The sequence below is a fragment of the Canis lupus genome, chromosome 2 (genome assembly GCF_048164855.1).
Source record: "Canis lupus baileyi chromosome 2, mCanLup2.hap1, whole genome shotgun sequence".
Classification (NCBI taxonomy): Eukaryota; Metazoa; Chordata; class Mammalia; order Carnivora; family Canidae; genus Canis; species Canis lupus.
The window spans coordinates 15,090,481-15,105,890 of NC_132839.1; the positions used below are offsets into that span (position 1 = coordinate 15,090,481).

Sequence of the window (15,410 nt, forward strand, 5' to 3'; positions counted from 1 at the left end):
ACTCATCTCTGCCTACACTTCAAGATCATCAGCTAGGAGAGCTTATTGGAACAGTAAGAAAGAACAGTGCCAGGGATGTTCACAGAAAAAGACAAAGAAGAATAGTGTCCCCTCTCAACTCTCCTGTGCAGGCTTTTGCTAGAACGTACTGGGTTTAGAGTATATTTTCATTCTAGGTGCCATCCCTAGAATTCTAATCTCATTGGTGTGGGGTATGGGGCGTAGGCAGTATTTTTTTTTTTAAAGGTCCTTATTTTCCAGAAATCTCTGAAAAAACCGATCGATATGAAGAAAACTTGGAATACTGCTAAGACAGATCAAAGAAACCTTGAAGAAAGGGAAACATGTGCTATATTATGTTCTTTAGAATAACGGAAGATCATAAAGAGTTCAATTCTCCCTAAAATAGGCTATAAATTTAAGATGATTTCATAAAAAGACTAACAAGATTTTCCCTTTTTGAGCTAGACAGACTTAATCTGTGTGGAAAAACTAAGTTAGCAAGAGTAGCTGGGACAACTCTGAAAAAAGAAAGTGTTGGAAAGGAACTAGTCTGACCAGATATTGACCAGTGCATCAGTAAACAAAGTAGATTGGTCCACTTTATTTTCAGATAAAAAATGTTATGAAAAGATAGAAATGTAAATAAGACTTTGGTATATGATAAAACGACATTTCAAATTAGTAGAGAAAAATGATTTACTCAATAAAAGGTGTTAAATAATAAAGTGGCATTTTCTAACCAATGGACAAATGTTACTCAATAAAAGGTCATTTGGTTAGCCCTCTTAAAATAACAAACTAAAGTCAGATTTTTAATATGAGTATACATTCCAGATGGGGCAAAAAAGAAAACTGTAAAAGAAATTAAGTGGGAAATGCCATTCTGAAGATGTATGAAACAAAATCCCAATGCCATATAAGCAAAAATTCATAAATCTGATAGCATGAAAATACCAATTTGCACAGGTTAAAAACACCAGAACAACAACAAAAAATTAACAAAACAAAAAAAGAAGAAACCCCCACCAGAACAAAGTCAAAAGACAAATTCCAAGAAGGAAAAAAAAAGTGCAGCTTCTATTACAGAGAATATCCAAAAGCATGCCTGTAATTAAAAAAGACGAGCAACATAAAAATAGTCAAAAGAATAAAATAGGTAAGGTCACAGTGAAGGAAATTCAAATAGCCATTAAATATATGAAAATATGATCTATCAGGGCACCTGGGTAGCTCTAGCTCAGTGGATGAATGTTTGCCTTCTGCTTAGGTCGTGGTCCTGGGATTGAGTCTTGCATCGGGCTCCCTGCAGGGAGCTTGCTTCTCCCTCTGCCCCTCGGTGTCTTTCATGAATAAATAAATAAATAAAATCTTTAAAAAAATAGGAAAACATGATCTTACTCATAATTTAAAAAATTAAAAATAATCTATTTTTTGTTTATTAGGTTGACAAAGGATGTGAAGAAGTGCATCACTGAGTGAGAATTTTAATTGGTATAACTTCTTCGGAGGTAATTTGGTGTAATTTTGCTAGACCCAGTCTTAATCCAGCAATTTCACTTCCAGGTCTTTATTTTAAGTGGGAGAAAAAAGGAGCAAGATGCAGAACATTTTGTATAGTAAGCTCTGTTCTGTGTGTGAGGAAACATACAAAGTTTGTTAGATATACAAGTGTGTCTCTAAAGGGATCCTTAGGAAGGTGGTTACAGTTGCCCCAGGAAGGGGAACTGGGAAAGTAGGGAGACTTCATGATCATTATTAACTCTTTTGTACCTTTTGAAACTTGTACCTTGTGCATATATTACCTATTTAAAAAAAACAGTAATAACGTCAGCCATATCCAGAATCTGTGTCCCATCAAATACTCTAAATACTCCCATCAAATACATCCAGATGATTTATGTCCCATCAGACGCAAATAACTCATCACACCATCAAATACAAGTAACTATTTTATGGTTCATAAATCATATGATAATTGTTAAAATTGTCTATATTCCATATTATTCAGAGGAACATAACTTTATACTATTTGCTTCCATCCTTTTATTACTTCCATTAAGTTGTTAAAAGTTAGCAAGAATGAGTTCTTTTTGAAAATATGTAATTTTGTAATGATTACTTAATTTTGAAATAGAATACATTCTTTAAAAATAAGTAAAAATCAGTAATTATTAAAACACATATAAAAGCTAATCATGATCTCTTAGCATATATCTCTATATGTTGCTCTAGGACATTATTTTCTAACCTCTGTTCAGATTTTTTTAGGATTAGTGAGGGGTTTTAAGCCACTGATTAATTGCACTTTCATACTTCCTTGGTTCTTTCAACCAGTCCTGATGCCACCTGAGGTTTGCTATAACATTTGAGTAGTTTTGCCCTACGCTTTGTTTCCACTTGATAAACTGCTCTTTATTGTATTGGTGGACAGAAGCAGAAACCTTAGGGTAGTTTATAATGGAACGAAGCTTCTGATCTAAAGAATATGTGACTTCTGGAAACTTTGTAGCAATGTTTGTTAGTTCATCTGGATCTGAGAAAAGATCTGCAAGAAAAAAATTAAATAGCTGTCAAAATATTTATCTGATACAGAAACATTTTTTAGAATGTCATTACTCTGTGACTTAATATATTTGAGCTTATTTTCATTTTCAGTTCCTCTTAGCATAATAAGATGAAGGACAGTATAAATGGTAAAATATTATACCAAAGGTTAAACACTCCTCTAGGGCAGCCCAGGTGGCTCAGTCATTTCAGTCCAGGGTGATCCTGGAGACCCAGGATCAAGTCCCACGTCGGGCTCCCTGCATGGAGCCTGCCTCTCCCTCTCCCTGTGTCTCTGCCCCTCTCTCTCTCTCTCTCTCTCTCTCTGTGTATGTCTCTCATGAATAAATAAATATATTTTAAAAAATAAAAAAATAAACACTCCTCTACATGTATGTCCAAATTACCTTCCTACCATCATCCTGCTATCTCATTTTTTTTTTCTTATCCATTTCTAGATGACAGAAATACATGGATTCTTATCACTAGTGAGCTGGCTTAGTCCTAATCCTTCCTGGCTTTGATGCTCTGCTTACTTTGACATACAGAGAAAAAAATAGTAATGCTCATATTGTCCCATTTCAATAGCCCCAAACTTTTCCAGTTGCAATAATTCTTTACATAGTCAAGTCATATTCTTGCAACTTTACCTACTCATAGTTTTCTATATATTTTAGTATCTTGTCTTGGATTTTTGAAAGTTCAATTCATTGACACTGTCCATTTGAACAAACAGCCATGGAAATAAGAATGTATCTCAATTGCTACCACCAAGAAAATAATGACAAATCAAAATATAAACACCCTTTTTACCTAGGTAAAAGGAAGACAAAATATAATTGCATGTCAATCTAATTGGAAAAATAGCAAATCAAAGACCTATGACAATTCACTTAAGATAATAAATTCATATTACATGTTGAGGGAAAAACCTCTGTGGGCCTATGTGGTGCATTTGCCAGAAGAGCCCTGAAGACATTTATGACTTTGTTAGAGGACTTCACATGGCACCTCTTGGGGGAAAGGGCAGTCCGTGGATAAACCCCAGAGAATACAGGAAAGACAGGCTCATCCACTGATCCTTTGACAGTCACATCTGTTTTGTAGAACATGTGCAGTGAATGACCAAGAGATGCCTGTTACACATCAGGATGAAAATTTAAGGACTTCCTTTTGAAGCCAAGAATTTCCTGCTCTTAGAATTAAGGGGGGAGGGGGGTGTCAAGGTCAATCAGCTTAGTCCCTAAAGAATTATTTAGAGTTAATAATTTTGACATTTCTAACTAGAGAGGAAACCTAGGGAGAAATCAATACTAACAAGGGCATATATTATGTGGAGATGGGAGCAAAGGATAAGTAAAACCTGAATTTAATAATGTTGCTTTAAAATTAACTCATAAGGGTGCCTGGGTGGCTCAGTCTCTTAAGCATCCGCCTCTGGCTCAGGTCATGATTCTGGAGTCTTGGGATCAAGCCCCACATTGGGCTCCCTGCTTGGTGGGGAGCCTGCTACTCCCTCTCTTTCTGCTGCCTCCTCCCCGCTCATGCTCTGTCTTTCACCCACTCTATCTCAAATAAATAAATAAATAAAATCTTTAAAAAAATAAATAAAATTAACTCATAGAGAGGTGCCTGAGTGGCTTAGTTGGTTAAGCATCTGACTCTTGATTTTGTCTCAGGTTATCTTAAGGTCCTGCGATCCAGCCCCGGGTTGGGCTTTGCACTCAGTGGGGAGTCTGCTTGAGATTCTCTCTCTCCCACTGCCCCTCCCCACTGTGCATGCATACTCTCTCTCTCCAAAATAAATAAATAAATCTTTAAAAATTAAAAAAAAATTAATTGAAAGAGAAGTTTAGCTAGTGGGCATCTTTGTGGAGTGGAAGGAACATGGATTTTGAAGTTAGACCTGAAGTTGGACCGGTTCTGCCACTTAACTGTGAGATCTTGCACAGGTATTTGAATCCCTTTGACCCCTAATCTTCTCTATAAAATGAGAATAATGGTGTTCTCTTAAATAATATATGTCGAATGTCAGGCTTTACAAGATAAAGAGATTAATCTCCAGAACAGCTGAAACCAAGGTATAATGAGAGGGTGTTGACTACTGTTTGGGAAAGATAACCATGAATATTAGAGGACACCTTGGATCAAAGAAAACCATGGTTTCAGTCTTGAGACCCTGATCAAAAGCCTTAGGACACTTGCTCTGGAATTCAGATGATTTGCAAAGAAGCTGCACCTCATGTGGAAAACCTTTTGTAGATGTCCTGGCAGGAGAAGCAGCAGGTATTTATTTATTTAACCAATGATGACTGGATCTCTTGAGTAACACTATGGAGGTTAGCTCATTACATATAATACTGCACTTAAAAAATAGGTCAACAGATTTACCAAAGAGTTGAGGCAACACTGAAGTACCATCAGAGTAGGCTATATATTTCCATTGGTTAGTCCGAAGCATGTAGGTAGAAGCATTCACGTTGCATCCATGGAATTCACTCAGAATCCAGGGTGGATGTAGGTTTTTTAATTTATGTTCGTTCCAAAACATTTCTGATGATAATGGCAACAAAGAGTATCCACTCAGGTTCTGAGGCAGAGGAGCTCCAGCAATATCTATGTGACAAAATAACACAATATTTTTAAATAACTTACTCTTTTCATTAATTGAAACACTCATAAATGACATCCTTAGAGGTTGTGGAGACCAAAGACCACATATAGATTTTGTAAGTAGACCTGCCTACATCCAGATGCTTACCACACCATGGGATGCCTGGGTGGCTCAGCAGTTAAGCATCTGTGTTCAGTTTAGGTCATATCCTGGAGTTCTGGGATTGAGTCCCACATTGGGCTCCCTCCATGGAGCCTGCTTCTCCCTCTGCCTATGTCTCTCATGAATAAATAAATAAAATCTTTTAAAAAACAAACAAAAAACCAAATGCTTACTGCACCAGCCTTGTGACCGTGGGTGTGATATTAACCTCTCTGAACCTCAGGCTCCTCATCTACAAAGGGTGAATAATAATCATACCTGTACTTCATAGGCTTATTTAAGGTTTAAATATAATTTATGTAAAATTCTGAGACCAGTGCCTAACAGGAAATCCTCAACAGATATTGATCAGTCTTTTATTTCTGAATGATAAATAATTACCGTTGGTTCTCACATCAGTTCTGCCAGATAAGGGTTTAGGGCAGCCCCAGTGGCCCAGCGGTTTAGCGCCGCCCTCAGCCTGGGGCCTGATCCTGGAGACCCAGGACGGAGTCCCCCATCAGGCTCCCTGCATGGAGCCTGCTTCTCCCTCTGCCTGTGTCTCTACCTCTCTCTGTCTCTGTGTCTCTCATGAATAAATAAATAAAATCTTAAAAAAATTAAAGGGTTTAATAGTCCTCTCTGTTTGCAAACAACGATTAAAATTAAGTAGGTAAATTTATTGTAGACGTAAATTTATTGCTGATGTATACTATAAACCTTTAAGTGTGGTCCACTATATGCTATGTGTTCCAAAGTTATTTGATGATGTAACATTTTTACCCTCAAGTAGCATCTTGAGGGGCTAGTATTTTGCAGAACATATGTTGGAAATCTTGGCTTATACCAATTTAGGGAAAAATAATTTTATTTTCCCCTTATCAAATATAAACTTATAAAACAATAGCATGAGGAATGTCTAACTTAAAAAGAGGTATTTTTTAAAAATTGCTTTTAGGGTATTTGGAACTCAAACAATCTTCTTCCTATAGATAGGTATATCTGTATCCTTCCTATATTGTACTTGGGCTAGTTCCAAAATGAGCCGGCAGTTGCCTTTCCACCTCTTTTCTGGTTTCCATGTTCCATGTTTTATAGGTACAACTAAGTATTTCCAGTAAAAAATAGGAAGTAATATATCAGCAATGTTAGGAGTTAAACAAAATTGAACAGGAAAATTAACTTGGCTGTAAGTATCTGAAGAAAAATAGGTTAATTAAAGGAGAATAAAAAGTAGACATAGACCTCTATAAATCTTCTTAAGGTACATGTTTGACATGTAATTTAAAAATCTATCCTCCCGTTTCCTCGGAAGGGGGCATATTATAATGCTAATCTTTTGCTAGCCAATCATAACCACAGACCTTTTTTGGAGAAAGAAGAAAAGAAAACAAGTGAGCAAGCAAACTGGTTAAAAACAAAAAGTAGCAAAGACATTAAAAAGGAGGAGCCTGAGAGAAAGGGACTGCTCGAGAGAAAGGGACTGCTCGAGATAAAGCTCACGTGAGCCAAAGACCTTAGGCTACTAGTGAAGTCTGCCCTAAGGAATGCAGGTAGCAGGGGAACAGGCTGGGTCAGGCCGGGCTGCCTGGCAGCCGTCAGGTGGCACCACTAGCTAGGCTCAGGAAGGGAGAGAGGAGGCCTTCAACGATGACTGGAAAATCAGGGACCAACTGGCATATACCCAGGATTGGGAAGTTCCTGTCTGTTGTCAGCATTTTAATAACTTTTGATATTTAGAAATACCTTATTTCAGATCTATTCTTAGCCTAATTTTCCTAAAGAAGTTTGGAACGCTAAGAAAATTTACATGGTTCTTCTGTGTTTATATGGGAAGTCAGCAATAAACTGGGCTAAGAGTACATTTAAGTATTTTTAAATTTTAATTCAACAACCTAGGTGCTGTTCCAGGTGTGAGGAAACAACGTGGACAAGGCAGATAAGCTCCCCTAGAGCTTACATTCTAATGTGGGGAGACAGACAGACAGACATGTCAGATGGTGCTAAGTGCAGTGAAGAAAAATAAAGCAGGGTAAGGGGGACAGAGAATGATGGCGAGTATGTGTCCAGGTGCTGCTGTTTTATATACTGTATTCAGGGAGGGCCTCTCTGAGGAGATGACATTTAAACCCCCGAGGAGGGGATCCCTGGGTGGCCCAGCAGTTTAGTGCCTGCCTTTGGCCCTGGGCGTGATCCTGGAGTCATGGGATTGAGTCCCACATTGGGCTCCCTGCATGGAGCCTGGTTCTCTCTCTGCCTGTGTCTCTGCCTCTCTTTCTTTCTCTGTGTCTCTCATGAATAAATAAATAAAATCCTAAAAAAAAAACAAAAACGAAGGGCTAGGGTGAATCCTGTAGGTATCTGGGGGAGGGGCATCCCCCCTCCCAGGGAATAGCAAGCATGCAGACCCTGAGGCAGGAACCTGCTTAGTATGTTCCCCGGCCACCAAGGATCCCTGATTGGCTGGAGCGGGGTAGGTGAGGGGGGAAACTGTTAAAGAGGACTTAGAGATCATGCTGGAACCCCAGATCCAAAGAGAGATTTTGAATTTTACTCTTTGTGAGAGGGAAACCAGTAGAGGACTGTGAGTTGAAGCATGACGTGCTAACTACCACAGAATGAACTGACTCAGAGTGGTGTGAGCAGCAGCTAGGGGCCAGGAAGGTGCTGCACCAGGGCCAGGCAGGAGAGAACTGGGGCCTCGTAGTAGCTGTATAATATACCTTTGTAAACTGATGAAGAATAAAACCCATGTCAAATATCCACAGTATTTAGTAAATACATATTAATTAACTTTCTGTGCCTCAGGAAACTGGGTATTCACTTCTCATATGTTTATCAGTGATTTCCTAAAAAGCCCTTTAGCTTAAACTGCATTTCAAAAAGCTCTTTGATCTTTGTTTAAAACCATTTTTCGTATGTTTTTTCTTCTGGCACATCTGTCATTATAAATTCTGTTTTAAGTAAGTTTCATCTTTCTCGGTAGTAGAGGCAAAGATTAAAATTAACTGCAGTATTCTTAATAAAAGTGTCTTGAATTTAAAACAAATGAGGAAAAAGGCAGACCTGGATATATATGATGGTTTCCTGAAGAGAGATAAGATTATATTTCTTCCTGACCATACAAATGGATAAAAGATTACACTGGTATGGCAGTGATGCAAACTATGTAGATGTTTTAGGGCATTCCAAAGAATAAAAATGATGATGATAATGCCTAACATTTAATTGTTTGCCATGTCCCAGTTTTTGTTCTAAGCTTTGCAATAGCCACTATTATTTACATGTTATTGATTAAAAAAAAAAAAAAAAAAAAATGAAGGCCAGAGTTGTTAAGTAACTCGCCCGAGGCCAAAACTGAAGGAGGGATTTGAATTTAGGCAGTCTGGCTCCAAGATCTCTGGATTCTTCAGTATTCCCAACACAAGTCTTGCTTTACTATCGTTACTCAAATTCGCAGTATTTTTTAAATAATAAAAACAAAATCGTCTGTGTAGAATGCTTCTCCCAACCCTCCACTAAGATCTTGTGACAGGAAGGGTTTTGCAACGTGAATCCTTCACAATTAAGTGTTCTTGTAAACACAACTGCATTTTTATATAATTACATTTTCACAATGCAAAAAATATGGATTTATTTTTTATGTTAGAGGAAGGCGGTGTCTTACAAAAAAGATCAACTATTAAAAGAAAAAATTCACATGAAAATAAGTTTAAATGAGAAAATCAAAACAATTTTAAAGCGAGACTACCTTTATTTCTACCTGAGCCAAAAGATGCTAATAATAGGTTATTAGAAAAGAAAACATATGGGGGAGTAATTTTTAAAGAATAATCTCTAAAATGATATCAACTTTAATGGTAAAGAATTCCAGTTCACAAAAATGGTACTTTTCTGCATTAGAAAATGGTAATGTAAAAAAAAAAAAAAGAAAAAAGAAAATGGTAATGTGATAGTATACCATAAAGTACCTGCTAAGATAAACAGACTAAGAATAACCCTTTCTACTTTATCATAAAATATCATTTTATAGGAAGGGAAAAACTCTTAAAATACCTTTTACATTTTTTCCCCAAGTTTTTATTTTAATTCCAGCTAGTTAACATACTATGCAATATGTTTTAGGTATAGTTAAAATACCTTTTAAAAACTATTTGTAAATTCAGATTTTTTATTAAAAGCATTGTAGTCTCTTAAATTTGAACGGGCGCTTCATAGTAAGGTAGATTTATTAAAGCAGGAATCCCAATTGGTTTTTCCTATTTAATGTCCTTTTATTTGAGGTGTTTTCAATCACCATCTTTTATATATTTATGAGATCCATAGGACTTAAGAGAAGAGGAGGTCTGACTTGAGGCTTTGATCTAAGACATTTAATCCCATACTCGGTGTGTAATTTAGATTCATACAAAATAATACAGCAATGGCTAAGCTAATAAAGAAAAGGCCTTTAGAATCTAAGAATAGATTATGTTTTATATCTGTTATAAACTCCTAATTGGTTAGAAGAATCACAAAATAAAAAGTCCGTTGTAGATATGTTATAATCTGTATATGTTATTTATTAAGCAGAGGTGAAATAGAATGTACTGTCCTACAGGTCTAATTTTTGAGTTAATCTTCACTGAAGTAGCTTTAAACTCTTCCAGTACTAAACAATTTCATTTTAAAAGGTTGAATGAAACATCAGATAACACATAGACTATGAGAACAATGTTGCCTTGTTGGCTGATGAGAGTGTTCAACGAGGCAGTAGACTGTTTATGCCTTTAATCCTGGTATAATTGTTAACAGTCTAAAAAATGTGCTGATTTGGACAATAAATTCCATACACCCTATCTCAGTAAATAACCCCCCCCCCATTTATACAGTTTAAAACCTACATTTTCTTTTCAATAATTTAGGGGGGCCATTTTCACAGATCATTTCATCGTTCAAAATTGAGTATTTTTTATCCATTCTGTTACTACTTAGCATTCGTACTGTTTCTAATTCTTTTTTAAAAAATTTTTTTAATTCTTTAACTTAATATAATACTATAATAAATATCCATGGAGATTAATCTTTATATATATCTATAGGTTATTTTCTAAAGTTAGAATTTCTAGTTCAAAAAGTGTACATATTTCTGAGTGATGTGGAACATTATGTTACATTGCATCCCGAAAATCTGTGCCAGTTTATACTCGAAGCAGAATAAGAAAAGGCCTATTTCCAATATAAGCTTTTCTAATTCTTTTTAATCTTTGCAAACTCCATATGTGAAAGAAAATTAGTATCTTTTGTTGAATATTTTTCTGACTACTGAGTTTGAATCTTTAAAATATCTTGGCCATTTGTGTATCTTCTCTTGTGAATTATTTGTTTATATCTTTCAGTCATTTTTTTAGGGTATTTCTCTTTTTTCTATGGATTTGTAAGAGCTCTATTAACAGTAAGCCTTTATTATTTGCAAAAAGATTAATTTTAGATAAATGATAATGTTGCTGTGTTGTTTCCTGGCTCCAACATAAGATTCTTGCTGCACCCCTCCATCATTCTCTTTCTATCCTATCTCTGGTTAACATCTGGTCAGTAGAATGTTTCAGTGTTTTATATAAAAGGACCCATGCACAGATATTCTCTTTTCTGCCCCAACCCCATAAATGTAACTCTTCCCTTTTGGTGATAAAAATATTTCCAATCAAACATACTACAAACTGTGCAAAGCCTGAAGATGCTAATTTCCAGTTCAGAATTAGAGAGACACTGAATTTTGGCTTAATTTCCTTTACTGTAGTTAGGCAGGTCTAATCAACACATGACCTAAATGTTGTTAATGTATCCTGTAGGGAAATATGACTCAGAAGGAATCTATTATGAAGAATCAGTGAAAGATAAAGAAATGCAAAAATCTACATAGAACTGTGAGTTTTAGGAAATTGTAATAATTAACAAATTGCAGAGAAAAGAATTTGGAGAGAAGCTACATAATTTCCAGAAGAGTAGGGAAAGAATGGGAGGAGTTTCTGGGAATGTTTAATTTTGGCAAATGAAATGCTTAATTGTCATATAACAAAGTAGGCATAGGATAGGTAGGTGTTCCCCTAGATGGGTAATAAATTCCCTCATTCTAACCAACTTTAGTGTTTTCTTATATAATTTATTAGCTAAATACATTGTGAAACTTTTCATTGTAAAGTCTTGCAGATGCCTTTTAGCTTTTATGATGTATAAAATGGCAAGTAGTGTTAATGGTGAATCAAAATTATAGAGTAGAAAATCTGCATTGTTGGCAAATATAAAACAGTGTTTAAAAAAAATGACTTGGGACACCTGGGCGGCTCAATGGTTGAGCGTCTGCCTTTGGCTCAGGGTGTGATCCCGGGATCTGGGATTGAGTCCCACATCGGGCTCCTTGTGCTTCTCTCTCTGCCTGTGTCTCTGCCTCTCTCTCTGTGTCTCTCATAAATAAATAAAATCCTTTAAAAAAATGACTCAAACAGTACATGTTAATCATATTAGGTGATAGGCCAACTAAGCATAGATAGAGTAAGACTCCTCTATCATTGTACATAATGGTCAATTGAGCTGCTATAGTCAGAAAGACAAAATGGCAAATATCACTATGAAATATATTGAGGGAATACTGAAAAAGAATCATCCCAACCTTTGATGATCGTTTGCAGTTTTGGTCACTGTCCTTCAAGAAAACAGAACAGGGCTAAAAAAAAAAAAAAGTTCAGCAAACTTGGCAATGGAGTGGGAAGACTTCTACAGGAGGAAAAACTTGGAGAGGAAACTGTAAAGAGATGCCATTGTCCGGAAGCACCTGTTCTAAGATTATAAAGGTGATAATAAGAGAGACACAAACCCACATAATCATGCATACCCTTCTTATCAACACAGAAATGAGGAAGTAATAGGGATTGCCTGAAAATTGATGGAGCCTGAAAGTGTCAGAGATACAGCTAAGTGTGATAATTGCTTTGGGATATAGGGGAACCAGCAAATGACAATGAGGAAACTGAAGAGGTTAAAAATATCATCAGGCAAAAGAATGACAAAGAAGTGTGATCAAATATACAAGAGGTGATGTAAAATAAAAGAGAAAGGGAAAAGGCACTGAAAAAAATTAACCATAAAGAATTTTAAGACCCTGGAATAGTCTTTAGTTAAATGAAGGAAAGTCCTTGTAGCAGAAGAAAGGAGATAAAAAGGAACTTTCTTACTTCTTTGGTTTTCAAATACATGTTTCTTTCACTCTTTGGTATACATATATTAAATATCCATATCTTATGTTGTACTATCTTTTTCTTTCAGCAAAATCTATTTATAAATAGGTGGTACTTTTTGCAACTGAGGGTGCCTTAGAAGAATTTCAGTAGTTAAATGTTATTGAATTTATAGTAGTCTGCTAAATTAGAGACTAATATGTCTATGTAATTTCATCTGAATTTGCTGATGGTGTGATTCTATTACCTGCAACAAAAACTGTTAACTACCCCTACCCAAATATTGCCGTCCTAGACCTATGGTTATGCATATAGACATTAAGAAGCTAGTAAAGTACTTAGCACAGAACAATCTAAAGATTCTGAGGAGAAACACGTTCATACTTTTCTAAAACTGTACAAATGATTAGTTTCAAAATGGATGGAATAATCCAAAAGGAAATTATACTTTTGAGAGATGGTAGTAGAGAATCACGTGATACACAAATTAAATCTATGAAGTTATGAACCTGAGTATTTTCAGTGGCTTACTGTATACAGTCATGTCCTTAGTTATGAATCTTTTGAAGGGAAAAATGACTGTAGTATATGAAGGCTACAGAACTTGAGGAGTATTAGCCTCATTTTTCAGATGTAGATTTGACTCATAGTTAAAAGAATTGTTCAAGGTTATGAACAAGTTGGCAAACCTCTGACTACTTTGCTTATTCATTTTCCAACATTATTACAAATAAGTATTTACCGAATGTGTTACTTACCAAGCATGGTAGGGTAAATATCCACAAGAGAAACCACATTTGATACTTGTTGGTTGGCCTTAATTCCTGGTCCCATCATCAGGAGTGGAATGTGGGCGCTAGCTTCATACATACTCATTTTATAAAACTGACGATGTTCCATGGCTAGCTCTCCATGGTCTGAGGTGTATATGACAATAGTATTCTGAAGCAGATCTAACTGGCGAAGAGCTAAAATAATTTCTCCTAAGATACAAGACAAATCTTAATTAGCTTTTAGTTTGTGTTCTATCACAGTAAGCTTGTAACAACCCTACTTTGCAAGAGGATGCTTCTTAACATCTGAATGTTATCTAGTGTTCTCAAGTACATTAGGCCAAGTTTCATGTGTCTGTTCCTCACCTGACAGGAGAGGAAGAAGAAAATACAGTACTGAGAGGATAAGTTTCTTTATTTGGAGATCATGCTGGCTTGGTTTCTGTGTTCCTCTCAGAGCTTGGGGGAAAACTTTTTCCCCCCTGGTGATTTAAATGAAAAAAAGAAAGACAACTCTAGATGTCAGCACTGCACTATGTCTCAGACAAAGAAGGGACTGATATTGCCACCAACCCACAGTTTCTGCTCCATGGGGGTCAGAAGTCTTCCTCCCTGCTCCTCTTTCTTCCAAAACCCCAACTAACAGATTTAGATATACCATATTCTTGGATAGGACATACCTGGACAGTAATATTTCTCTGACTAATTCCTGTCTCTTAGTATCCTCTTCATTGAATCAGTAAGGCACAGTCTACAGAGAAGAGTCATCCCTTTTGGCAGTTCCTGAATCTGGCCTACAGGGGACTATATTATTAAAAACAAAACCCACAGCTGATTCTGAGGTCCAGTCGCTGAGACCCATGGTTCTACAGAGTTATTTACAGAGTATAGACCATCAGGATCTTTCAACTGGGCAACTATAACAGCTTCCTAATTGGTCTTCTTGCCCCCGTCCATACTGCTTCCCTAACTCTGATACCACTTGGGGGGCTGTCTTTCTAAAATATCTGATCATGTCATATCCCAGCTTAGAACTTTTTCAAAACTTCCCATTGTTTAATTCTTTAGCAAGCTCACCAGCCTCAACTGCCCCCTAGACCTTTATCTTCCATAGTCCTAAACTACTTAGACTCCCTGAACTAGTAATAATTAGGTTAGACTTTCTTGCCACTGTACATTCTCTTCTTTCTTTGGTGTTGAATGCCTTTCCCCCCACCTTCTATGTGACAGATTCCCATTCTTTTTTTATGACCTGGCTCAGGCATTATTTCCCTGATGAAACATTGCCTGCTCCTCCAGGCAGACTGAATGGCTGTCCTTTAAGGCCTCTACAACTTGTGTTCTGCTGGAATTCCAACAACGTGTTACAAGGGCTGGTGTTTATACTCATTCAGTACATGTTTGCTGAGTGCATACTGTGTTCTAGGCACCATGGATGCAAAGCTAGGTACTTAAGTTGCAATCTTGAATAAGACCAAAGTCCCTGCCCTCACAAGGCTCCCCTCGTTCAAGGGAAGCAGACAGTAAACAAGTAAATAGACAAAATAATGTAAAAAAGCAAAGGGAAGAGCATCCCAGGCAGAGGGAAAAGCAAATATAAAGGCTCTGAGGTGCAGCAACAAGAGCTTAGTGTTTTTAATTAAAGTGTGATTTCTTCATAATATTCAATTAGCATCACCAGAGCCCCAAATAATGCCTGATAGCTAGCTAGTAGGTGTTCAATATTTGTTGAGCAAACACAGTGAACAGTAAAAATACACCATTTGGTGACCAGACTAGTGTGGCTATGACAAGATATGACATATTTCATAAACTTTGTAAGTTGAAGTGATCTGCTGCATATTTTCTCTAAGAAACTTTAAGAGGTATTCCCACACTCCTGAAGCAACATTATGTATATATAGTATTTCATCTTAGTAGATACAGATGAATGCTACGTAGCTGCAAACTTTCAAAGTGATTTCCAGAGTGCAAGTGGGTGAATATTCACCAACATCAGAAAATATAAAAAGCAGTTCAACCTTTGTGTGGATTTAGGATTAAAGAAATTTACTTTAAAATCTTATTTGCATTTAAGATTGAGTACTTGGAAAATCCTTAGGGCCTTTTATTTTTTTTTTA

At 36.4% G+C, this 15,410-nt stretch overlaps 2 protein-coding genes across 2 annotated transcripts in view; one reads left to right on the top strand and one right to left on the bottom strand.

Annotated features, from left to right (window-relative positions):
- The window catches only part of LOC140612798 (uncharacterized), a 134,265-nt gene that overhangs the window by 115,125 nt on the left and 3,730 nt on the right, over nt 1-15,410 (top strand). Inside the window, exon 8 of the mRNA XM_072790900.1 lies at nt 1,446-1,511. The gene's annotated coding sequence lies outside the window, so the exon portion shown is untranslated. The remainder of the gene's footprint in view (nt 1-1,445; nt 1,512-15,410) is intronic.
- Nucleotides 1,940-15,410, bottom strand: part of ARSK (arylsulfatase family member K) — a 34,770-nt gene continuing 21,299 nt past the window's right edge. Inside the window, exons 6-8 of the mRNA XM_072790909.1 lie at nt 13,275-13,499; nt 4,939-5,163; nt 1,940-2,548 (exon numbers count right to left, since the gene is read on the bottom strand). Of these exons, the coding sequence (XP_072647010.1) occupies nt 2,274-2,548; nt 4,939-5,163; nt 13,275-13,499 (725 nt within the window). The 3' untranslated portion in view covers nt 1,940-2,273. The remainder of the gene's footprint in view (nt 2,549-4,938; nt 5,164-13,274; nt 13,500-15,410) is intronic.